Here is a 25,261-nt window from a genome sequence, read left to right as displayed (position 1 = left end):
CAACAGACATCACCAACAACCTCAATCACTTTACTATATAATGCAAACCATGATTATCTGACTGAATCTGAGCCAGGAGTAATTTTCAGCAAAGAATTGTGTACTGGTCAAGCCCAGTGGAGGTAGTCTCATAGCTACGGTCTGCATGGATGCTTATGGAATAGGATAACTAATCTATTATAATGATTGTAGCAGCAAAATTAATTGAGGAGTTTACAGAAACATTCTGTCCATCAGTTGTAATTTGGAGGAATGTCATCATACAGCAAGACCTTTTAGGTTACTTTGTCACTCAAAGTCACGCCATGTTTTCATTTGTTGAAGCTAAAACTCTATTGTCTCATGTTCATCTTTTGTTCCCAAATCCAGATGCAAATCCAAAAAGAAATGTATTTGATCTTTGAGTATTTTCAGAGGGAACTGTACTGACTGACTGCTTTTTTTTTTTTAAGAACAATGTCATGCATGTAATTAAACCAAATTGTTTTACAGCATTGGTTCTCCGTTGAGCCTTGAACTCACTGCAGGCATAATTAAGCACAAGTGACATAATTAACTTGCTCATGCAGTTTGCCCTGCATTTCCTTCTCTCTCAAATTCTCTTTTTGTTTCTGTCTGCAGGAACTGTGGTAATGTGTTTTGTGCCAGCTGCTGTGATCAGAAAATCCCTGTGCCAAGTCAGCAGCTGTTTGAGCCAAGCCGTGTGTGTAAGGCATGTTACAACAGCCTGCAGTCCTCTGTTCCTTCTCTACAGCTGGAGTTTGACAAATCTATCACAGCCAGCTCCAACTAACCATTTCCAAGCTTGTCACCTCAACATGCACAGTAGCTGAGGGATAAACATTTGAGGCTTTTGGACTTTTATTCATGGCTGGAGCAGGAAAATGTTTCCCCTTTTTTTATTCTTCTGCATCTGGACGGGAAATATGTTTATATATGGAGTGATATGTGTCTAGAAGCGAGGTATCTAAGGATACTTCTTGGAATATATTAAGCACTTTGGGTGGCACATTCATGTGACTGACTGCTGGTTTGGATAGCTGAGATACGCACAGATCTTTATTGAACTGCTGGACATGCTTCTGATGTCAGGATTGACTCGGGTTCTGCTGAAACCATTTGATTCCTTTTAGCATTCCCTTTCCCTTAGATATAAAAGGTAAATCCTGCATGGTTTTAGAGCTGGCTATCTTGGGGTACCCAGTTGTAATTGAAATTAAATTGAAGGGATTGCTAAGTATGTAGGGTGTTTTTTGAGTGAAAAAAGGTTTCTATTACTCCTGTAGCTGTTCATTTATTGCTGCTCTTTGTACAGGAAAAGTTTTCAACTATCAGAGACTCGGAGGTGACTCTGTAAATGCTTTTTGAGGTCAGACCAAATATTTAAGCACACCAGTTATTTGTGTTTTGTTTTTGCACACTTGTCATAATTTGATCTTTATTAATCAAATTTATCATTATACAGCAGACCTCTTTTGTTTAGGTAATGCAGACTAAAAAACTGAACCTAAACTGACTCTCTGTTTCTGGGCAGCTGCTTTCTCCGAACAGTTACTGGTTTTCTGCCAAGTGAAACCAGCTGAAGAGATGAGTAAAGTGCATGTGCATTTATTACATACATCTCTCTTCATTCAGCTGCTTGTGATGAATTGGTAATGCAGTTTTTTTTCCCCCTCATATTGCTGATCCTGTTGTAGCCTAAGGTGAAAATTGATGCTTCACTTTTGCGCATACACTTTTGTGCTTTTTTGCCACTTAACTTTTTTTACTAATTGCTTTTTTGTAACATAATGCAAAACAAAAGAAAATAATATAGATATACATGTGTATATATACGTATACACACACACACACACACACACACACACACACACACACACATATATATATATAGCATTTAAGGAAAATCTATTGTATAGCATTCTTGAAAAATGGCTCACAAACCTAGTCACCAGAAATGATTGTTTTTGGGTCCTGAATATATATATATATATATACACACACTGGCGATTAAAATTAGAGAACAATTTATAAACAATTGAACAATTCTAAAATAATGTCAATTTTTACTGCTCAACAGTTGAAGGAGTTTTGGTCCTGTCTATATCATGCTACCAGAACACCTTTTCCACAAAATAACTAAGGCATTTAAAACAAAAAAACATTATTTTGCAGAAAACACACTGATCAAAATTAGAGAACACTTTCAGATACCTCCCAGTTATTGGTGTTAATCTGGTACCTGGTGCTAATTTCCTTGATTATCTGTCAACCCCTATTTAACTGGCAGCCTAATTTCCAGTTTCACTGACTCTGCAAGATGGTGGGCCGTTCTAAAGTGACTGAAAGCCTCCGGCAGCAGGTTGTCCAGATGAAGGCCAAAGGGATGACCCTATTAGCCATAGCAGGACAAGTTGGTCGTTCCAAATCTGTGATTTCAAGAATATTGAATCTTTACAACATCACAAACTCTTTCAAGTCTGCCAAGAAGGCTGGTCGTCCATGGAAGACAAATACAAGAGAGGACAGGATACTGCAGAGGATCTCATTGGGCAATCGTTTCCACACTGCAGCTGGAATTACTCACCAGTTCAGCGCTGAACAGGGTAAGGATCTGTCTCGTCATACAGTGTCTCGACGTTTAAGAGCATTTGGACTGAAAGCCCACTCTGCAGTGACCAAACCTCTCATTAGCAGAAAGACTCAAAAGGCTAGACTAAGCATGTTGTGTGGACAGAGGAGAACTGGTCCAAAGTTCACTTCAGTGATGAAAGCAAGTTTAATTTATTTGGGTCTGATGGGAAACATTATGTTCGGCGACAAACTGGAGAAAGACTGAACCCAAAGTGTGTAAAGAAGTCAGTGAAAAGTGGAGGAGGAAGTGTCATGGTTTGGGGCGTGTTTTCTGCAGCAGGAGTTGGGCCTCTTATACAGCTACATGGCAGAGTGAATGCAAATGTTTATCAGAACCTTCTTCAACAACATATGGTTCCTTCCTCGTTCATCACCCAATCAGCCCGCAGTGTTCATGCAGGACAACGCCCATGTCACACAGCAAAACGGGTAAAGCAGTTCCTTGAAACTGAAAACATTGAAATAATGACATGGCCTGCCCAGAGTCCTGATCTCAACCCAATAGAGAACCTCTGGAAAATCCTTGGTGACAAAGTTATGGCCAAGAAACCCACTACAGTCACCGAACTGTGGAGGAGACTGGAAGAAGAGTGGACCAAAATCACACCAGAGCAGTGTGAGAGACTAGTGCTGTCCTGTGGCCGCAGATGTGCTGAAGTCATTCAGAGCAGAGTCGTGTACACTTCCTACTAATTGCTGACTGTTGTAACCTTCAGAAAATTTTGTTGTAATCTTTTCCATGCTACAGTCATTGTTGTTCTCTAATTTTGATCAGTGTGTTTTTTGCAAAATAATGTTTTTTTTTTTAAATGCCTTAGTTATTTTGTGGAAAAGGTGTTCTGGTAGCATGTATAGACAGGACAAAAACTCCTTCAACTGTTGAGCAGTGAAGATGACATTATTTCAGAATTGTTTATAAATTGTTCTCTAATTTTGATTGTGTGTGTGTGTGTGTGTGTGTGTGTGTGTGTGTGTGTGTGTGTGTGTGTGTGTGTATATATATATATATATATATATATATATATATATATATATATATATATATATATATATAATTTTTCTTTTTCTTTTACTTTTATTTTTTACCCCTACCAAATGCAAACCAGGAAAAATTTTTAACATTTATTGTACTGGGGAAATGTTGCACTAATGTTTCTCCCTGCTGCTCTGTCCATTATTTCATATATTTATTTTCAATGTTAAATTTGATCTAAATTTTTACAAATCAGTTGCCACATGATACACACTATTTTATAAAGAGCTGAGTGTTGATGCACTAATGACTGTCTCCAAATGCCCCTAAACACACACACACACGCACACAATTGTCATTTGTATGTTTCCATGTTTGCCTTTATACCTACACACTTTCATTTCAGTACACTTTCATTTCAGTAATTCTCACAAATGTTTTTTTTTGTTTTTGTTTTTTATTACACAAAGTTTTTCTTCAGTTTTTCTTCAAGTAAATCAATATAAACATTTTAATTACCAGTCTCAACAGTTCAGAACAAATTAATTTTACATCATAAAAGAATGGTCAATCTGCTGATCTGTTAAGATCAAAATAAAAAAAGGAAGTAGCTGTGTTCAATCTAAATGCTTATTAGATATTGCCTAACCCCCTGATTAGTAGAAGTCATTTGACATTTGAATTATTTAAATATTAGGATCAATCCATGAACATGGAATTTGTTTTTTTAATAAGATTCCTAAGTTTCTTTTTAGGCACAATGATATTTGTTTGAAATAGACTCTCTCAGAAATGACATGACAATAAAATTGAAACATGAAACACCAGCCCATTTTTTAAACTTTTTATATTTATTTTTATTTTTTTTATTTATTCAGCAGTTTATTCATTGTATGACAATAAGAAGTCACACTGCGTAACTTTATAATGTCCGTCATTCATGTTTAAAAAAAAAAAAAAAGAAAAACATCAATATGTATAAATATATAACAATCCATTTGAAGTGGCTTTCTAAACAGAACAAAGTCATGCATGCGTATGATGTGAACACAGTTATGTGCTATAAATATTTGAAAAAGGGCTTTTAGTGTAGCTGTGCTGGTTAGCTCACACAATAAGGAAGCAGTAATATGTTTTATACAAACCCTGAGGGCTACTGGACATTATTTCACCATACAGCATACAGGACATCTTTACTCTAAGCAGCAAAAATTTTCAGAACAGCCCAGTAGACATCTTGTAGTTAGCAGAGTTAATAAAAGGAAATACTATTTTAACATAAATTGCTATACAGTTACTGCAACAGCACAAGGACACTTTGTAGCAAGAAAATGACTATGCAAATATAATGCAAAATATGTATTAGGCATGCACTGATATTAGTTTTTTTTCAGCATAAACCTTTAAATAGATCACATTAGTTCATCCCAGATAGAACATATATATTTCAGTATTATGGTTTAAGAAGTCAATCTTTACCCTTTTTCTGTCTTAATATGCATAATTTCAACCAAAATAAAACCTTAGGAGACATAAGTAGTGGTACTGGTACTGGAGTGATATATAGGTTGATTTATGCATGAAAATGACTTTGAAAATAACACCATAAAAATGACTTATTTAAAACTGCAGTTTGGAAAGGGATTGGATAGTTCTGTCTTTTTTCTGATATGGAATTGCTTTTAACTTGTCACAAATATTTCTTATGTTCTTTTTAAAAATCTTTTGTTTGTGCACCTCTAAACTTTAAGCAGGCAGTTTTGCTAGTCTTCCCTTTTTTTCTGGTTCCCTGTTTAATTCACAGTCTCTTCTCATATATAAAAGGTCTATAGAGGTCTGTCAGCTCTCTGTTAAATAGCTAGCTCAGTTTCATACCTATTTTTTTTTATTTACACTAAAAATATTTTTCATTAAAACAACAAAAGGCATAACATTGCACTGACATTTGATATCAAACGTCAAATATTGGATATATAATATTTATTTACTAAAATACCACCAAGAATAATATAGACATTATCAAGCATTTCTTACCAAATAATCGTCCATGTTTTAATAAAACTTGTGGAGGCCAGACCTCTCATGTAGTCTTAAATCCTGTGCAACAGACCGTGTTATTCTTCATCTGTGGCATCTACTAGAGGGGACTTCAAGGAGATTTTTTTTTTGTCTGCTTAGATGGACTCGCCTGCTGGTTCCCTTGCACAGGGGGTCATTGTGGAAAGGCACAACAGTCCTTTTGGACAATATTTTGCAAAAGTGTCTACAATGGAGACACTGGGTCTGTCCAAAGCAAACAAAGTATAGATCTGTATATAAAAGAATCATCAATTCCTCTGCAGGAACAAAACAACCAACACCTATTTTGGGCACTTGAGATGCACCACCGCTAAGAAGTACAGAAGTATTTTCTGCTATGATCAGCACTGCATCACACTGATTTTGTAACGTTTCCACTCTTGGTGCAACCTCAAGGCATTAAGCTGCACTTGAATTAGCCATGAGTAGTCCTAGTAGAATCAGCTGTAGAGGGTAGAATCAAAACAATAAGTCCTGAAAGAGGTATGCCAAACAACAGCAGACAAATCAAATTAACCATAAAGATGGTGTGGATCCAAACAAACTGCTAAACAGAATGCAACAGTCTTGCCTGCCAACAGTCCAGGTTGGTGAATGTGGTGGTCTGGTGTGAAGAATGTTTTCTTGGCATACTTTAAGTCTATTAATATAAATCAATTGTCACTTAATTGTAAGGCTGCAACTAATCGATAATGAAATTCCTTGTCAACGAAAGCTGTTATCAATTAGTTAGGGCTGCTCAAGTTACCGGGTTAGAATGATGGTAAGATTACAGAGCCACTTGAGAAATGGCAGAGAATACAGGGTCAACTGGCAGGAGGAAAAAGTCCCAAGTCACAGTACAGCACAGTAAGCAAAAAGTGTATAATCGCTATCATGTGAAAATGGTATAGTTTAATGAAGTGCTATTGTATATAATGTGACAGTCTCACTGCATCTGTTCTGTCGTGATTCGTGAGCATCAGGTTCCGCAATCAGCTCGCTCGTGACAGTGATAGATTCAATTAAAACGGTGAGAAAAAACTCTAAATCTAACAGCAGCAGTAAATTATTAAATTTGTAGTCACTGCTGTGATTTTTAATGAATACTTATGCAAATTGTCAAAACAATGTTTTTTTTTTATTTTTTAAGCATGGTTGTCATGTAATATTATTTTGGTAATTAATTTCTTCTTACAAAAGCAACCCAGCATGAGTGAATTTGTTCAAGGAGAAATCACCCAGCCAATATAAGCTTTATAGATAGCTAAACTCAATATATGGCTTTTGCATTTTTTTAAAGTACACTTTTATACACAAATACCCTTTCATATAGTTATAATAAGCAAAACATCTAATTAAAAATATTATATATATATATATGTCATATGTTTCTTCCTGTTGTTTCGAAGATTTAAGGCACAAAGATGGGTACAATGCAGTTATTGTCGCAACTAAACAATTATACATTGTTATTTATTAAAAGAGAGATGCATGTCTTTTATTGTGCAGTGCCATTTTTATGTCATCCCACTTGTGTTGGGGCACATGATTTTTCCATGGGCCCCCCTGACTGGTTCTTGGTCCCCCCCCTGTGCCACCCCATTAAAAAGATCCTCTGAATCCACCCTGCCTAATATACAGCATAATAAATGCACTAGTTTAAAAAAAAAAAAAACATAAATAGAATGCTATTCAGAAGGCTTCCTAGTCACAGGATCTGAATCCAATTGTACCTTTGGGATGTTGAAATAAATAAAGTAAATCAAACCTACAATGGAACCTGTCAAGGCAGCAAGTAAACAGTCTATTCCTGAAGTTGAGAGCAGATAAAATGGGCAAGTGAAACGAAGTTGATTGGCACAGTGAGGCTTAGACAGTTTATTGCCTGACTGCTGAAAAGCAACGACTGATTGGGTCCAGCGCCAGTGTCTGGCATCGCTTGACAAGGTGATCTAGCTGGCTAAGTACCATTTGTTCCCAAGTTGGGTAAGTCCAAAAAGTGCAGCCCAATTCACACTGCTAGTATGTGTTGTCCATACTAGCTCCTCGAACACAAAAAAAAATAGATTTAGGTTGATGGGTGCATGGGTGTAATTAATGATTCCACAGCGATTGGAGCAGCCCAGTGGCCCTGGTGCTTAAATCTGACAGGTCAGTCCATTTCTTTGTAGACTTTAAATATGTCAACACATTGACTAAATTTGACGCTTATTTAATGTCTTGTATCAATGAACTGATCAATCGGCATGACACGTTTAACCGGATCAGATTTACCAAAAACATATTGGCAGGTTCCCCTGACCCCACTATCTCTAAAAATGGCATTTTCCACATTGCTTGGGGTAAAACAAATGCCATACTTTTATACTTTTTGTCATAGGACTGAATCCTCTGCTTTATAATGCATATACTGCTGCCTATTTAGACGACATAGTCATTTATAGTAACAACTGGCAATGGCATTGACTACACCTGAGGACAAACCTGAAAACCTTGAGAAACTCACAGCGATTACAAACAAGTGACAGGTGACAGGATTACAAAAAAACAGGTGAGTGTAAGTACGGATATGACAAGTTGCATTTGCATTTATGGCATGTGGAAGATGCGTTTATTCAGAGTGACTTACATCTAATTTATACAGCTTAGCAGCTATGGGGTTAAGGGCCTTGCTCAGGGGCAATGGATTGGCAGCTCGGTTTGGCTGGAATTTGAACTCATGACCTTTGGATCCAAAGTCAAATGCCTTAATCACTAAGATACCACCTACCATGCTTAACAGTGGCAGCCCCCAACCTTTTGATCAATAACCTCTGATCAATAACTTTCCCTTGGGTCATAAGCGGTGCATCCACAAATAGATACGAAGGTAATAATTGTATCCTGCCTGAGACCCAAGACCACAAAGGAGGTAAGACTGGCTGGCTAATATTTAGGTTTGTGCCTGATTATTCAGATGTCACCAGCCTGCTGACTGATTCCACTCATTAAAAGCTGTATTCTGTGGTGATATATTTCCCTGATTTCTCTCCCTTTTTTGTTTTGCAGACTGATGTGAAAGATAGCGGGTTGGGGCTGTGTTGTCCCAGGTGGTGGTGGGGGATAAGCACTCTTTAATGTGAAATTAAAAAAATAAATATTACAAGCACTGGTCATGTATGAAATGGTGGGGAGTTTAAATAACTTTAAACATAAGGAACGGTATTAAATAGAATGGGAAACAACAAAGAAATGCACTGTTTACAGTACTAAAAGAAATGGGACTTTCATTTTCATTCAATGAGATCAGTGGTACAAGGAATACTCTTCTCTTAAATTAAATTTGAAAATTTGCTTTCCTTGTTTGATTTTCAATATAAAGCCTCAAACATTATTGTTTTATTGAAAGGTTTAAAACTATCTAGGGTGACTAGCTGTCTAGATTAACCCACCATGACCTCATGACCTCAGATTTATGACCCCCAATGTTGTTTAAAGAGTAAAGCCCCATTTTTGAGGAGAACTATTATTTTCTAAATAAGAATTAGTGACGGCAATTGGTCCATCACTGTAGTAAAAGCCACAATTATGTTTAGGAATCATTCATTTCTCTGCAAAGATAAAACATTCAGCACCCTATTATGGGCACTCAAGATGCACAACCCATTAAGAGAGACCTAATTTACTGAGACTACAGAAGTATTGTCTGTAATAATCTACACAGCATGGGCAAAGAGTGCTATTTAATCACACTGATTTTGTAATCTTCCACTCTTGAGCAGCCTCAAGGAATTGACCTGTCCATGAATAGTCCGTGGGGGAACAGTTGAAGAGGGTAGAACCAAAACAATGGTTCAAGTCCTGAAAGAGGTATGCCAAACAATAGTAAATGGATAAAATTAGCACAACTAAAGGTGTGAATCCAAACAAACTGGCAAACAAACCACTGATGTTAAAGGCTAGCAAAAGGTATTCTAGTGTAATGAATCTTAATTTTTGCTAATGCACACAAATGTTAGAGTTAGAATTTGGTGCCAAAAGCATGGACTCATGGACTATCCTGCCTGTCAACAGCCCAGCTGGTGAAGGTGGTGTACTGGTGTGAAGAATGTTTTCTTGGCACACTTTGTGCCTTTTATTATAAATCATTCAACACTTGATTGATTATTCAAATCAAACTGAACATTATTGCTTACAACACGAACCCGTTTATAGCCACAATTGACCATCTTCTAATGACCACATCCAGTATAATAATGCACCAGTTTAAAAAAATGTTAATCTTCTTTAAAGTGCTTCCTAGTCACATGATCTGAATCAAGTTGAACCTTTGGGATGTAGTAGAATTAAAAAATGTAATTGTGTGATGCAAGCAAGTTATGATGGACCAAAATGTTCTCAAAGTTAAATTTCTAACTACATAGTGTGGCTGGCTGTGGAGATATATATATATATATATATATATATATATATATATATATATATATATATATATATATATATATATATATATTAGAGCTTTCAAAATAACGCATTAATAACACGTTTCATTAACACGTGATTGTTGTGTGCAAATTAAAACCTTCAATGCAAAACACATTTATTCATGATGTCCGTACTCAGATATAAAAAAAAGTGAAAAACATTTGTTTTACTGCTGCGCCAGAAAAGAGAAATTCACTCAGAAGGGACTTTCAATTTCTTTAAATGAAACTACTGATGCTAAGAATGCTGTTCTCTTCATTACGTCTAAAAATGTGCTTGGCTAGGTTTTTTTTTTTTTTGCAGCAGTCTTGGGTATTATAATGTTAATTGAACCACAAGTTTCCCTCTTTAAAGCCTCAAACATTCAATTTTGTATGACAACTTTAAGACTAGCTTTCTCTCTAGATTAACTCACCAGAGACAATGATTTATTATCTCCGATTCCCAAGCAAGTCCCACAGTGCTTTTTAAAGTGTGAAGCCCTTTTTGAAAGAGAGGTTCATTTCCTAAATTAGAGCTTGTAATTAGTCTATCACTGTGATAAAAGGCACACATAGACCTCTGCAGAAAAAGACTAATTACAGGAAGGATTTGTATGATCTTCTTGTTCACCTCTAGCAGCTGGGACAGCACCAACCTAACCTGAGGTCATACCAAAGTTAAGTGAGGCATCAGTCATTCCATTTCATGATCTCTCTGTTACAGAAACAGACTTTGCATATCTTATCATTCGCACCAGTTGTCATTTTTTGCAGTTATCTCATCACTTTAGGCTAGACTTTCTGCTGCACTGCCTTTTGTGATGTAACCCATAACAATGGAATAGAGTTCCCCTCTGGTGGCACATGGTTAAGTTCATGTTTAGCAGCCCCGAGATCACTACAAATCTGCAGAAGTCTCATGCTAGGAACTGATCTTTTATCAATGAAAGTTTGCCTCAGCATTTCTGGCACTCAACCAATTAGTTGTTGGAATAAAAATTTGTGCAAACTGAGAGAACATATTTGAAACCCTTGATGATAATTCCTTAAGCCAAAACTTAAAAAAAGGCAGCCTGGATTGTGTCCTGCATTAAACAATGCAATCCCATCTCCATTATCAACACAATTTGAGGCTGTTCACCTGAAGTTTCATTGGGGAGTTTCATGTTTATTTCTAGAGGCATGTCTTGGTCAAGGATACCACCAAGTCCTTTAGCTGCTCAAAACTCTAGCAATGCTTATTATTATTAATGATGATAATAATAATGATGATGATGATAATAATAATAATAATAATAATAATAATAATATGAAGAAGGTTCTGCCATATCTTAGTTGTGACAGTAAAATTTGTAATTTTTTCATTTTCTGTGAAATTAGTTTTTGGTTGTATACTTTACACTGCACAACATATTGAAAGTGTGTGTATTTGTAAATAAACTGCAATCACAGTTAAAACACACTTAAACAGTCTCACCGCTATATAAACAAACTGACAAAGTAGCATAACAACACAAAAGGCACAAAAAACGAATACCAGAGTAGTCGCAATTCTTAAGAGCAGAAAATGTTGGAAATTTCTAATGCCAATATGAGAAGATATATTTATCTGACCATAATCCCGTCACTTTTAAAAGCCTACACACACAGTCACACAAAGGTCATGCTCATAATTATTGTTGGTATAAGATTTCAGATGTATATGGCTACAAATAATTATCCTTCATAGGTTTATTATGAGTAATGTAAAAAAAAATAATTATCAGCACATGCCTAATAAGTACTTTTGTTTGCCAGCTCTTACAAAATCCAACAAAAGATCAATAGATGATATAAGAAAAGCAGCCAAATGATTGATGTCAACTATAGCTGATATATGAAAGTGAAAACATGAAGCTTTTCCGTAAGAAAACCTTGTCTTAACTTTATACAAACACTTTTTAGCATTAAAAAATAGACCTGGCTATGTCATTCAACTCTCATATCCCTTTAAACTATAAAAGCAGGCCACATATTTACAGTAAAGATGTGGAATTTATTTGTGTGTGTGTGTGTGTGTGTGTGTGTGTGTGTATGTATGTATGTATGTATATATATATATATATATATATATATATATATATATATATATATATATATATATATATATATATATATATATATATATATATATATATATATATATATATATATATATATATATCATTATATATAAATTAAGATATAAAGATTATAAAGGATTTCATGTGTATTAATATCACTTACAATCATTCGCTTGCCTTCCTCATAAATATATGAGCAAAAACATTGTACATTTGGACACCAGCTAAATCCAAAAAATATAAATATGATGTGGTTCTGCTCACAGCAGGCAATGGCACGATGGAATAGTTGTATTAAAAGAGGTGCCTGTAAAATGGCATGTCCATCCATGCTGGGACTGGACGATGGCTCTTAAACTTCAGCTGTCCAGGAGGCACGATCACACTGAAGACTGGTCCCACACCTACACCAGCACCAGGACAGAGAGGTCACAGAGTTCAGCAGGCTCTGTCTTAGAGAGCCAAGCTCACAAATCACTAGGCACTCACAAAGGGACAAGACTCACCAAAGTCACAGTGAATTACAGTTTATATTTACTTTTCCACAAACAAAGGTTTGTTTTGTTCACAACTGTATTTTCGGCTCTGTATATTCAATCAGGCAAAACATGTACATCTTTTGATTGTGTAGGAATGCTATCTAATAGAACTTATCAGAGCGATGGCATGTATCCATGTACAGCTTTTAAACCTCTGATCTTGCCATCCCTAGAAGGACACGCAGTTAACGTGGTAGTGTCTCATGCGTACCTTGTTAACTGGTGTAAGTTGAGTACGGACTGAGCTTGTGTGCAGGCGTGTGCGCTCACGCTCTCTCTCTCGCTCATCTAGTGGCCGACCTGGAGATCTCTCTCTCCGAGCATCGATCACAGCACGCCCTGGAGACTTCTCACGGTCCAGTGGGCGTGCTGGAGACTTGTCCCTGCGGAACTCAGTGCGGCCCTCGCGGTAACGGTGTGGTGTGCTAGGATCCCGATGTACAACGCTATCTTGAGCTCCAGGGCTTGAGGCTAGCCGCTTTGAAATGTGCTCGTTATAAGTAGGTGGGCCGCGCTTGTTTGGACTGGTGCAGAGGTCAAAGCTGCCAATGAAGTATATAAATACACAACTTATGTAACCACTGTTTATACTTATTGGAGAATATATTTATGAATATACTGTTTGCACAGCATTTATTTTCCTATTAACGTGTACCTCCTGTTAGAACCTGTCCTCTGCAATTCTCCTGACTCTCGTACAACATGGCCCTTGCAGCAGATCACTCTCAATTTGTTCTGGTAAGATGAGGCTAGATAAATGGCACCTGATGAGATGGCTGGGCCTAGGTAGCGTGGGTTAGGGACATCCAAGTGAACAAGTGAAGGAGGCCTGAACAATTCACAAAAAACACACAAATGTTAAAACTGCTATATTTAATATTCTAATAATAAATGTCAGTGAATCACATCTATTTAACTTTTGCATTTAACTCTATTTATGTTAATATAAATGTTCTGTAAATGTTAAATATGCATTGACTGATGTTTGTTTAAATTTTAAACATAAACGTTTGCGTCTTTATTCTAATTATGACAAAAATATTTCCATAAAAAAATCAGCATTGAATTATATCATGTAACAATGATGTCAGAGGGTATAAATGCTAAAATCCACAATTCAGCCTAATTAAAATGTCTCTGAGTATATATCATAAATATTAATATATTACAATGTACAATGAAATTGACATAATATTGAACAGTAAATTAAATTAGTTGTCATGAGCATAATGTATTTTTACCTTTGAATGCATTAAAAAAGCATAATGCTGATGTTCATTATTTGGCTTATTTGTTTATTTTGTTTGATTTTATTGTTAGCCTTATTGTTTTTGTTGCCTTCTTGTATTTCACAATATTTCACCCATCCATTATTATTAATAATAATAATAATAATAATAATAATAATAATTATTATTATTATTATTATTATTATTTTGCATTTCAAGTTTAGGCTAGTTTAGGCTACTTCCACTTTTAATATAATATTCCTACTATTTTATGATAAATAATTAATTTCACTGTGATTAACTGTCATTTTGACTTACTACTACTAGACGTCCATGTGGGTTATTTTGCAACTTACCCAAGAGCACCATGACCCTGAAGCTCAATAACATCCAGGGAGTTGAAGTAAGTCACAAATAGGTATGGATCTCTGAAGGCTGAAGAAAAGAGAGGATTTGGGCAGTAAAATATTAATATATTGGATTGCTCATTTTAGAAAATATTAGTGCCATCTGTGTTATGGTCGGCACCTGATATTTTTAAATGTGAAGACAAATTGTCTCAAGGCAAATGTACCGAATGCCAGAGGAAGACGACTCCATTTGAGCTCATCTGTGCGACTTCTTCGGCCATAAGCATCCACAAACACTCCAAACTCTGCCCGTGCAAACAATGCAAAAAGTCGATGAGGGCATATTAAATTTCAGCTTGCTAACAGCCCCTTAACAAATGAAATGTTTTATTATGAGCATTTATGGAATTTTATGTAGATTATGATCAAAAAAGTGGACAATAAGCATCTCAATCTGACCATGGAAACAGAGCAGGTACTCCTCTTTCTGAGATGCACTCGACACCTGCATGATGGCAATTGGGAAGCTGTAGGAGGATGCGGTAAACATAGCTGAAGACAACGACACATCATTTTTGTCCAAGAACTCTGTGAAGAAGCACAAAATACCTGAATTAAACATTAAATGCTAAGTATTTACAAAGGACTAAATTTATGCAAAGTGTAATCGTAACAAACAGTAACCAGATACAGTATGGGAGGAGTGAACAATTACTAAAAACAATCCTAAACCACACACCCTCCAGCACATATTGCTTCATCTCAATCTCATAGAACTTGTTGGTGCCAATGATGATGCTGTAGTTGGTGAAGTAGATACAGCTACAGGGTTCTAAGGTCTCAATCTCCTAAAAAAATGAAAGAGAAATATATATATATATATATATATATATATATATATATATATATATATATATATATATATATATAGAGAGAGAGAGAGAGAGAGAGAGAGAGAGAGAGAGAGAGAGAGGAGAGAGAGAGAGAGAAGCCCATACAGATAATTAGGGGAAATAGTGCACCGGTCTGTAAAGAAACTTATTTCCATAATGGGAGGTCATTATAGCCAACATTTAAATCAAGAACTACTCAGTAATAAATGCTTGGAGAGTAATAATTTACATGGCTAAAATCTGTGCTTAAAATGTCTTTAAGTGCTTTTAAATGTAAAATAATCAAATTATCTACTGTTTTTCATGATATAATGAGTCACACTTAGTTATGTGTAAAAGACAGGTTTACCACTCACCTTGCGAATGCAAAATTTGCTCAGATTGTCATTGTAGCGCAAAATCGTGACTTTATTAGGCATTGCTGCACAAATGCAGGGACCGTTTTCAATCTAAAGATAGAATGGGTAAAATTACACAAAAACCAATATAAAGCAAGACATATTAAATTCTATATTGATTATGTGCACTGGAGGCATAAGAGTCATACCCTCCCTGCAGCAAAAAGGTGACAACCCTTGACAGTCTCAAAAATGTATGGGACAATTTCCGGCAATGTTGGGAGGTGGGTCTGAGAGAGTGACTGCTTCACCTTCTTGATCTCCACCAGGCACAGTGCCCTCTCATCACCTGTAGAAAAAATCTATTGCTCAATATAGTATGGAGAATAAGTCAGTGTACACCATATTAAGTGTAATATATAGGTACTTTAAATTAAACATGTAGCTACTTATACAGTGACATTTAACTATATACAAGTAATATAAATAGTATATAATATAATTTATTTCTAAATATTGTGTTGACTGACTAACAGTAACTTTGGGCCCCAAATATGTGTGCACACTTTTAATGCACACTCATATATAAACAAAACAATCTTTCTCACACATGGGCTCCATCTCTCAGCTTACATACAATATTGTAAAACTATACTATTTGAATAATGTTGATGGAGAAGTATAAAAAAGGTCAGAAGGAGTTGCATTGTGTGTTTGTAGATTTAGAGAAAGCGTATGACAGGGTGCCAAGAGAGGAATTGTGGTATCGTATGAGAAGGAAGTCAGGTGTGTCAGAGAAGTATGTGAGGGTGGTGAAGGACATGTATGAGGACAGTGTGACAGCAGTGAAGTGTGCAGTAGGAACGACAGACTGGTTCAAGGTGGAGGTTGGACAGCATCAAGGATCGGCTCTGAGCCCTTTCCTGATTGCAGTGGTGATGGACAGGTTAAGGGACGAGGTCAGACAGGAGTCTCCATGGACTATGATGTTTGCGGATGATATTGTGATTTGTGGTGAGAGTAGGGAGCAGGTTGAGAAGAGCCTGGAGAGTTGGAGGTATGTGCTGGAGAGAAGGGGAATGAAAGTCAGTAGGAGTAAGACAGAGTACATGTGTGTAAATGAGAGGGAGGGCAGTGGAGTGGTGTGGTTGCAGGGAGAAGAGGTGGAGAAGGTGGAGGAGTTCAGGTACCTGGGGTCAACAGTGCAAAGTAATGGAGAGTGTGTTAGAGAAGTGAAGAAAAGAGTGCAGGCAGGGTGGAGTGGGTGGAGAAGAGTGATGGGAGTGATTTGTGATAGAAGAGTATCTGCAAGAGTGAAAGGGAAAGTTTATAGGACAGTGGTGAGACTTGCGATGTTGTATGATTTAGAGACAGTGGCATTGATTAAAAGACAGGAGGTGGAGCTGGAGGTATCAGAGCTGAAGATGTTGAGGTTTTCGTTGGGAGTGACGAGGATGGACAGAATTAGAAACGAGTTTATTAGAGGTACAGCGAATGTAGGACGTTTTGAAGACAAGGTGAGGGAGGCGAGATTGAGATGGTTTGGACATGTTCAGAAAAGGGACATGGGGTATATCGGTAGAAGAATGCTGAGGATGGAGCCACCAGGAAGAAGGAAAAGAGGAAGACCAAGGAGGAGGATTATGGATGTGGTGAGGGGAAACATGCAGGTAGTTGAGTTGAAAGAGGCAGATGTAGAGGACAGTGGGTGTATGGAGACGGATGATCTGCTGTGGCGACCTCTAATGGGAGAAGCCGAAAGAAGAAGAAAAAGATACTATTTGAATAGGACATCACTATTTTGTACAGGTTCATTTGCTTACTTATTAACATAATATTGAAGATAAAAAGTTGCCTAAAAATCCATAGAGTTACTGGTTCTTAAGTGAATAAAATTATGTTCTGCAAATTCCTATTTGTTATAATCTACAAAACAAATGTAATATTTTTAGCATTAAACATATGCAAACAGGAGAGTTGTAGTTTCACTGGACACTAGTGTTCTGTGAATCGTTCATTGTTTTATTTGCACAAGTAGAACACCATTAATTAAACTTAAAATCAATGCATAATTTATTTATTCATCCTCTTTTCCTGGTTTATTTCAATGTTAAAACAAACTTAGAAGGGCAGACTACACTTCTCTAACCCTAGTCCACCTCTTCTTTCTGGATCCAATGTGTAATATAATCTTCCAGTAGGTTCTAGGTCTTTGTCAGCATCTATATCCATAAGGTGCCCAAATAAAAAGAACTTTCTTTTCTTAAGGCAAAGAAGAAGCATCTATAATCTGAGTCTCTATCAATTTGACAAGCTCCTCACCGTATCTCAGGAAGTAAGCTTACCCACCCTGAGGGGGGTGACAGCATTTCACTGTCTGCATATGCAAACTCATTCTTTAAGTCACTACCCACATACATAGGTGAGTAGAGATGCAGAGATTGACCTAGTGTGATCATGCTCCACACTTTAAGGAAATATCCCACTCTTTTTTCTGACAGAACCATGGCCTCTGAGTTAGAGATTCTCATTTTTAACCCACCTTCAAAAACTTTGAGACATTTAAAAGTTTAGACTTTTCAATCTCAATATTCTGCCCCTGAACACCAGGATAATAAAAAAGGTTCCCAGAAATCTACATTGAGACTCAATTATTAATTATTTAGTAAAGGTATGTGTATATTTTTGCACAAGCCAAATCCAACAAAAGGTTTACACTAGATTTATTGTTTCATATAAACTGAATTTTTCATATAAGAATATGTTGATAAATGTCAATAACCTGTTAATTACTGGGTGCATACACAACACAGCTTGTTTTTAGTTGAGTTTAGTGAGACCCAATAAACTAAAATTACGGAGGTGCTGTCAATCTAATGCAGTAAGTGAGGATAAAAGAAAATAGTTTGACACAAAAACTACCAAATATTCAGTGGAAAACAGATCCAACAGACTGTATATTTTTCCTTAATGCATTTTGCCCTGTATAAAACAGTGGGTTCTAATAATGTTACATTTGTGTATGTTTTTTAAATACATGTGATTAATTTGAACTTGTCTATATGTATAAATAAGTAATTTGTTGCAAATTCTAAGTTAATTAGTCAAGGTTTACTTAAGTTAGTCTTGCAATGAGTCAATTAAATCACACTGGGGAGAAGGAATAGGAAACTAAGATTTTTGAAGAACAGGAAATAGATTGTTTTACAGGGAATACATTTATGGGAATTTTTTTTTGTGTGTAAATAAGTTACAAGTAAACACCTCCAGGATGACAATTAAGAACTATTGTTTGCAAATTATAATGATGCTAGCCCACTAGCACCCACCCTAAAAGTTTTTACCTAGCACCAAGAATATGGACAACAAATATGGAGGAATATGATTGTCTGCCTTCTATAGATAAGGAATATACAGTAGATGGAGGAATAAGCTTGTCTGCCTTGTCTATAAAACACACCATTATACCAAAGATTATCATACCTCTCAATTAAATCAGGAGAAACCCTCCATGCCCATTTTTAAGTATATAGTGCTTTTAAATATTGACACTGTTACAAAGCAGCTTTACACATTTAAACACAATATATATTTTAAATTAAAAAATTTACCCCTGTAAGTTCCTAATAAGCTAGCCAGAGGTGACAGTGACAAAGAAAACTCCCTGAGATGATATGAGAAAAAAAAACCTTAAAAAGAACCAGACTCAAAAGAGAAACCATCCTCATCTGAGTGACAGCGGCCCTAGGTTTATTCACACTCAATTTTTCAAAAGTTTGTACTAAAAGCTTTTGGAAGTTGTTAAATCTGTCTCTTACAGAAACATCTACCAGATATAAGTAATTTAAAAGGCTCTTAAAATATTACATCAATATTTCGTACATACTATGTATGCAAAAGTGTGAATACAACTAACTTTGTACAACTAACTTTCTAGACACTATTATCCAGAAAATCAGCTAGCTTATACAGTTGAGCAATTTAAGATTGAGAGCTATGCTCAAGCATCCAGCAGCATTACTTATTTCAGCTATATGTGTTCCCAAAACCTTAACATTGATATCAATATAAATGAGTGTTGGAATGATGATGTGGAAAACATTGCAGGCATTTTAGTTGCAGCATTTCTTACATAACATAAAATGCATTATTCAACACATACTAAACTGGCAGGTTCAGATGAAGCTCACTCACCCACAATCATGAGCAGCTTGTCTTGCTCTTTGATGATGTAGATTTGAAACACAGAGCCCAAGCCTGGGATGTGAGTCAGCGAGTTCTTTATAACGTTTAGTGCATACAGACCTTCCTCTGAACCCACTAACACAATCTGAGCAAAGACAAACATAAAATAGTTTTAGACTATGTTTAATTTAGTAAAAATGCTATTTACCAATAAATACAGCATTAATACTTAATTCAGAAACTACATTAATGAAGAAAGTAAAGCATAAACTTATATCCACTTAAGTGACTGATCTGCATCCTATATCTACATCTTGAACATGATTATTCTTTTTTCATTTATTCTTCTAATATTTGCTTTCCACATTGCAATAGTTTTCTATATGTACTGTGGTACCTGGTCAGTGAGTGGGAGTGTGCAATTGATGTCCAGTCTGTCGTCTCCCTCCAGCTTCAACAGAGAATTTCCAAGAAGTTTCTAAAAGTGGAAAAAAATGTTTAAATCATGGATTCTTTCCTATTTGACATACATCCTCATAAAGGTATTAAAATGACTTGTATGTCAGTATGACACAACTATGTAATTGTCAAGCAAATGCTTATAAACTCTTTACTCATATGAAAAATACATTATTTTCAACAGATAAATCAATCAAGCTGTTTTAGAAACATTTATTATATAATAATAATAATAATAATAATAATAATAATAATAATAATAAATATAATAATAATAAATATAACAAATTATTTTATCTTTATTTAAATATAATTTAAAATGATTAAATTCAAAGCTTCTCTTTCCTGGAGAGGTCATAAATTATTTGTTTGTCATGACCAATTTTAATAATGTTAGTGCAGATAAGAAATCCAAAATTAAATAGTCACATAATCTTCTTTGTTAAATTTTTATAAGCCTGTATTAATGTTGTATGACAATAAAAGTTTTAAATGAAAATGATTTGGTGGGGGTAACTGTATAGCAGCAACAAAATAAGTTGGTTAGATCTTTCCTCCAAACTCACTGCATCTGCCTCTGCTTTCTCACGGGCACCACGAGCACTTGCCACAATGGCCTCCAAAACTGCCACCCACCGCTGCTTCTCTGCAAAGCTTGAACCCATGAGGTAAAGAGTCTGTGCTGGCCAGCAGGATGTGTGGGGGAGCAACTCCAGCTTCAGCACATATGGCACGTCTGAGGACCGTAACAATTTCATTATACCCTTCTCAATAAAACTAATGTCACTTTGTTGCCTCTTTTTACAGCTATCTTTATTTTAAATTTGACATAAGTGCAGTTGTTTAATAATTACACTTAATTAGAACAATATAATTCTTTTTTATTTTATCTTACCAGACTTTGCAGTGTTTGTGAGTTCGGAGCCGCCAACAGCACTGTGCACAATCACTTCACCATCAGATATATACAGATCAAACTCATCCACTGGCTTCACTGACTCTACAAAACAGCAGGTCAGTTAGCATGGAATGAACACAGTACAGCTCTCAAATTTTCAGTATAACACAGTACCTGTTTACAAGGTGTCTGTTCATTGCAACAAACCATATCAGTATAATTATTTCCTTGTCATGACAGATTTCTGATTGTTTCTGATATTTGATCTCTTATCAGTATATACAATTATTAAAAAAACTATTGTGAAAAATGTGTATATACTTATTGTGTGGACTATTGTGGACTATTTGGTGGACTAATACCTGACTACTGTGCATTGCTTGTATTTTTAAGTACATGAGTTATGACCTTCTCTGGGCTCAGCTTCATAGGTAAGAACCTTGTTTCCTTCCAGCACCACATACTTCCTCTCCCAGCCCTGACCACGCTTCCCATTCCTAAAATCAAAAGACACAGACCTTTCAAAGTCTTTGTAAACTGGTCAATGCTAATCCAAAACTACAGTTATGTCCATAAATATTTGGACATGGATAAAGTTATTATTTTACTTTACTAGCACAGTTGTTTGTAGTAAACAACATATGTGACTTTCAACTTTAATTTAAGGGTTTTCACATCCAAACTGGATGATGGCTACAGAATGAGAGCACATTTTATATGTGGTACAATTCAAGTATATTATTTATAATACACTTAATTCTGATACAAGTTGATCTTCCTCTCTTCTTTGACTTATCTCTAAATAAGATGTTCCTATCTTTCAGGCTTACCAAAAGTTAACATCATGTTCTAAACTCTAGACTCTTTAAACTACTAAAAAACTTATTTTGGTCTGCATGTGTGTGTGTGTGTGTGTGTGTGTGTGTGTGTGTGTGTGTGTGTGTGTGTGTGTGTGTGTGTGTGTGAAATCACATATAAAAAGTGCTGTAATACCCATATAAGCTTAAAGTTATTAGACACAGATGTTTCATTATTAAAACTACAAAACATTGCATGCACATGCATTGGCATCATTGTTTTATCATTGTTCTGACCTGGGCTGTTTCATCCAGGCCTCCAGCCTCATGTGTCCACTGGAGTCTTTGAGTTGTAGACCTGAGTTGCTGCTCTTTTCTCTGCACAGAGCCTCAGATAGGTGAAGGGCGTATTCGGTGGGCACACCACATGTGGCTGGAAGGTAGGGGGAGCATTTTGGATGGCACAAAGCATGGCATTCTAATGTGGGAAAGAAAAACACAGCTAAAACAATATCAAATAGGGTTACAAATATGGTTTCTGTGTGTGTGTGTGTGTGTGTGTGTGTGTGTGTGTGTGTGTGTGTGTGTGTGTGTGTGTGTGTGTTTGTGTGTGTGTGTGTGTGTGTGTGTGTGTGTGTGTGTGTGTGTGTGTGTGTGCAAGCTGCAGATGAAGAGGTGGTGGGTTGTATTGGCAAGGATGCTCAGCTATGTATTATTACTGCTGTAATGTAAGACATACTGCTGGAATTTTGTGGAATTTTGTGGAAACTGAAGGAGGAAGACTGTAGGGTAAGGTTAAGGGAAGAGGTCAGACAGGGGCTCAGGATGCTGGATGATTGGGAAACTACTGCAGAAGTGATAAGGTAGACTGCTACAAAGGTACATGGCATGAAATCTGGAAAGAGAAAGGAATACAAAGAGACATGATGGTGGAATGAGGAAGTGCAAAAAAAGCATAAGGAGAAAGAGGTTGGTGACAGAATTGGGATCGACAGAGAGATGAGAAAAGTAGGCAGGAGTACAAGATCCCAGGTGAAGAGGGATGTGGCAAAAGCTGAGGAGAAGGCATATAAGGAGCTGTATGAGAAGTTGGATACCAAGGAAGGAGAAAAGGATTTGTAGATGGAAATATGTTGATTAATAAGGAGAGTGTGTTGAGAAGATGGAGTATTTTGAGCAGCTGATGAATGAGGAAAAGCAGCTGATGAGAGAGAGAGAGAGGGGGAGAGAGAGAGAGAGAGAGAGAGAGAGAGAGAGAAAAGTTTGGATGATGTGGAGATGGTGAAGCAGGAAGTGGATAGGATGAGTAAGGAGGAAGTGAGTGCAGCAATTACTGTCGGTTGGTACATATGACATACCATGGAGATGTTTAGGAGAGATGGCAGTGGAGTTTTTAACCAGATTGTTTAACAAGATTTTGGAAGGTGAGAGCCTGAGGAATGGAGTGTGAAGGAGATGGAGTGTGCTGGTAATGGTTTTTGAGAATAATGGAGATGTGCAGACCTGCAGTAACTACAGAGGAATGAAGTTTATCAGTCACACCATGAAGTTATGGGAAAGAGCAGTGGAAGCCAGGCTGAGAGAAGAGGTGACCATCTGTAAGCAACAGTATGGTTTTATGCTGAGGACGAGCACTACAGATGCATTATTTTATTTAAAAAAAAAACCCTGAGATGGTATAAGGAAAAACATTTCGAGGAACCGGACTCAAGAGGGAACTCCTCCTCATCTGGGTGGCACCGAATGTCCATTTATTACAGATAGAGTTGAAGATGCTGAGACTTTCATTGGGACTGATGAGGATGGACAGGTTTAGACATTAGTTTATGAGAGGGACCGTACATGTAGGGCGTTTTGGAGACAAGGTGAGAGAGGCTAGATTGAGATGGTTTGGACATGTGCAGAGGAGGAACATGGGGTATATCGGTAGAAGAATGCTGAGGATGATGCCACCAGGAAGAAGGCAAAAAAGGAAGGCCAAGGAGGAGGTTTATGGCTGTGGTGATGGAAAGCATGCAAGTGGTTAATTTGAAAGAGGCAGGGTAGTATTAAGACAGATGATCCACTATGGTGACCCCTAACGGGAGCAGCCAAAAGAGGAAGAAGTAGACTCTCTAATTACAATTCAACTATCTCCCTCTAGTGTTGCTTTTATGCAATAATGTTATTGTGCATGACACAATTCTTTATTCTGTCCGCTCAAACAGCCACTACATAAAATGCAAACTTATTATCAAGATCAAAGTCTTATTAACATAAACATAAAAAACTGTGCCTACTTTCTACTAAACTTAAAAAGCATTAACACATTTCCAAGGTTCATAGTCTTTAGGGTTGTTTGAGGTATTAATATGAGCCAATATTCTACTGGTGCAGAAAGTTCTGGCATTTTGTACAGGTTGAACAGGCACTTCCTCATTTATTCTTTATCTGAGTGCAATATCCTCAGTCTTGAATTGAGAAATGTCTGTAAATATTTATGGGATGCTTTGATGGTACCTGTTACATTATTATTAATATAACTACCTGCTGGTTTCACAATTGTATTACCTTTCACAGTTTTATTAATTATTATTAATTGTGTAACCTTGGTTCATGTCTTTTTTATACAAATATTGCCATCCTTTTCCACAATGTGAATTGTGCTCCCTGCTTGTAATACTGGCAGATTTTTTTGCTCCTCTACTGCAGTATTGTTCTTGTTTTGTCTGTACAGCTGCAAGTGCCACATGACCACCTCCTGGGGTAACCAGGTAAAGGTCTGTGCTGGCTGCTGGCAAGGTGCTACTCACCCCAACTTGTGTGCTGGTGAATAAGCCATACCTGTAAGTTCATTTGACTGAATGCTTTGTGAACTTTGTGGAATAATTCAACAATCTGTTGAATGATCTGCTTGATCATTCCAGGCCAAATACAGAACCTTTTGGCTTGTGCCTGTGTGCAGTAGATTTATTGGTGAGCAACAAGTAGCTTCTGCAGCATCATTGGTCTCATTGTCTCAAAAATAATGATTTTGTCTAAAGCCAGTAGAAATCTATTCTTTAAAGCTATTGTGTGTCTGGTGGACCAGTACTGCTGGACTGAGTGGTTTAGGATCTTTATGTTTTTTTGTGTGTGTGAGTTTTCAGTGTGCTTTCTTTTACAGTAGCAGTCCTTTAGCTTTCCCAGTAATTCATCACTAATGGTTTCTGCTGTCTCACTGTGTTGGCCATCAACAAATCTCTGCCAGACAGGTTTTGGGCATTGAGGTAAGAGAAAACACTGGGTCTTTATAGGCCTTGCCTGGAGCCTAATTAAGAATAGCCTCCAATGGATTATGGATTGACTGAGAATTCATCCTGTGTCCATACACATGCTG

General features: G+C 36.6%; 2 protein-coding genes across 9 annotated transcripts in view; one reads left to right on the top strand and one right to left on the bottom strand.

The window, feature by feature from the left end:
- The window catches only part of mtmr3 (myotubularin related protein 3), a 40,949-nt gene extending 39,335 nt beyond the window's left edge, over positions 1-1,614 (top strand). For all 3 annotated transcript variants that reach the window (XM_046871333.1, XM_046871332.1, XM_046871331.1), the window contains one exon: positions 622-1,614. In XM_046871333.1, the coding sequence (XP_046727289.1) occupies positions 622-793 (172 nt within the window). In that variant the 3' untranslated portion in view covers positions 794-1,614. The remainder of the gene's footprint in view (positions 1-621) is intronic.
- Positions 1,615-12,315: 10,701 nt separating this feature from the next.
- LOC124400374 (citron Rho-interacting kinase) overlaps positions 12,316-25,261 on the bottom strand; it is a 64,918-nt gene continuing 51,972 nt past the window's right edge. For 5 of the 6 annotated variants that reach the window (XM_046872158.1, XM_046872161.1, XM_046872162.1 and 2 more), the window contains 15 exons: positions 22,201-22,381; positions 21,515-21,603; positions 21,104-21,208; positions 20,775-20,944; positions 20,147-20,227; positions 19,759-19,894; positions 15,774-15,913; positions 15,583-15,675; positions 15,073-15,181; positions 14,793-14,921; positions 14,558-14,638; positions 14,340-14,418; positions 13,410-13,583; positions 12,966-13,296; positions 12,316-12,619 (listed from right to left, as the gene is read on the bottom strand). In XM_046872158.1, coding sequence (XP_046728114.1) covers positions 12,596-12,619; positions 12,966-13,296; positions 13,410-13,583; positions 14,340-14,418; positions 14,558-14,638; positions 14,793-14,921; positions 15,073-15,181; positions 15,583-15,675; positions 15,774-15,913; positions 19,759-19,894; positions 20,147-20,227; positions 20,775-20,944; positions 21,104-21,208; positions 21,515-21,603; positions 22,201-22,381 — 1,922 coding nt within the window. In that variant the 3' untranslated portion in view covers positions 12,316-12,595. Of the gene's footprint in view, positions 12,620-12,965; positions 13,297-13,409; positions 13,584-14,339; positions 14,419-14,511; positions 14,639-14,792; positions 14,922-15,072; positions 15,182-15,582; positions 15,676-15,773; positions 15,914-19,758; positions 19,895-20,146; positions 20,228-20,774; positions 20,945-21,103; positions 21,209-21,514; positions 21,604-22,200; positions 22,382-25,261 lie in introns of those variants that run through there. The other variant, XM_046872163.1, reaches the window with a different exon arrangement.

This window comes from Silurus meridionalis, chromosome 17 (assembly GCF_014805685.1).
Source record: "Silurus meridionalis isolate SWU-2019-XX chromosome 17, ASM1480568v1, whole genome shotgun sequence".
Taxonomy (NCBI): Eukaryota; Metazoa; Chordata; class Actinopteri; order Siluriformes; family Siluridae; genus Silurus; species Silurus meridionalis.
Note: the sequence above shows the minus strand (reverse complement) of the source record. Positions and strands in the feature narration are given on the sequence as shown.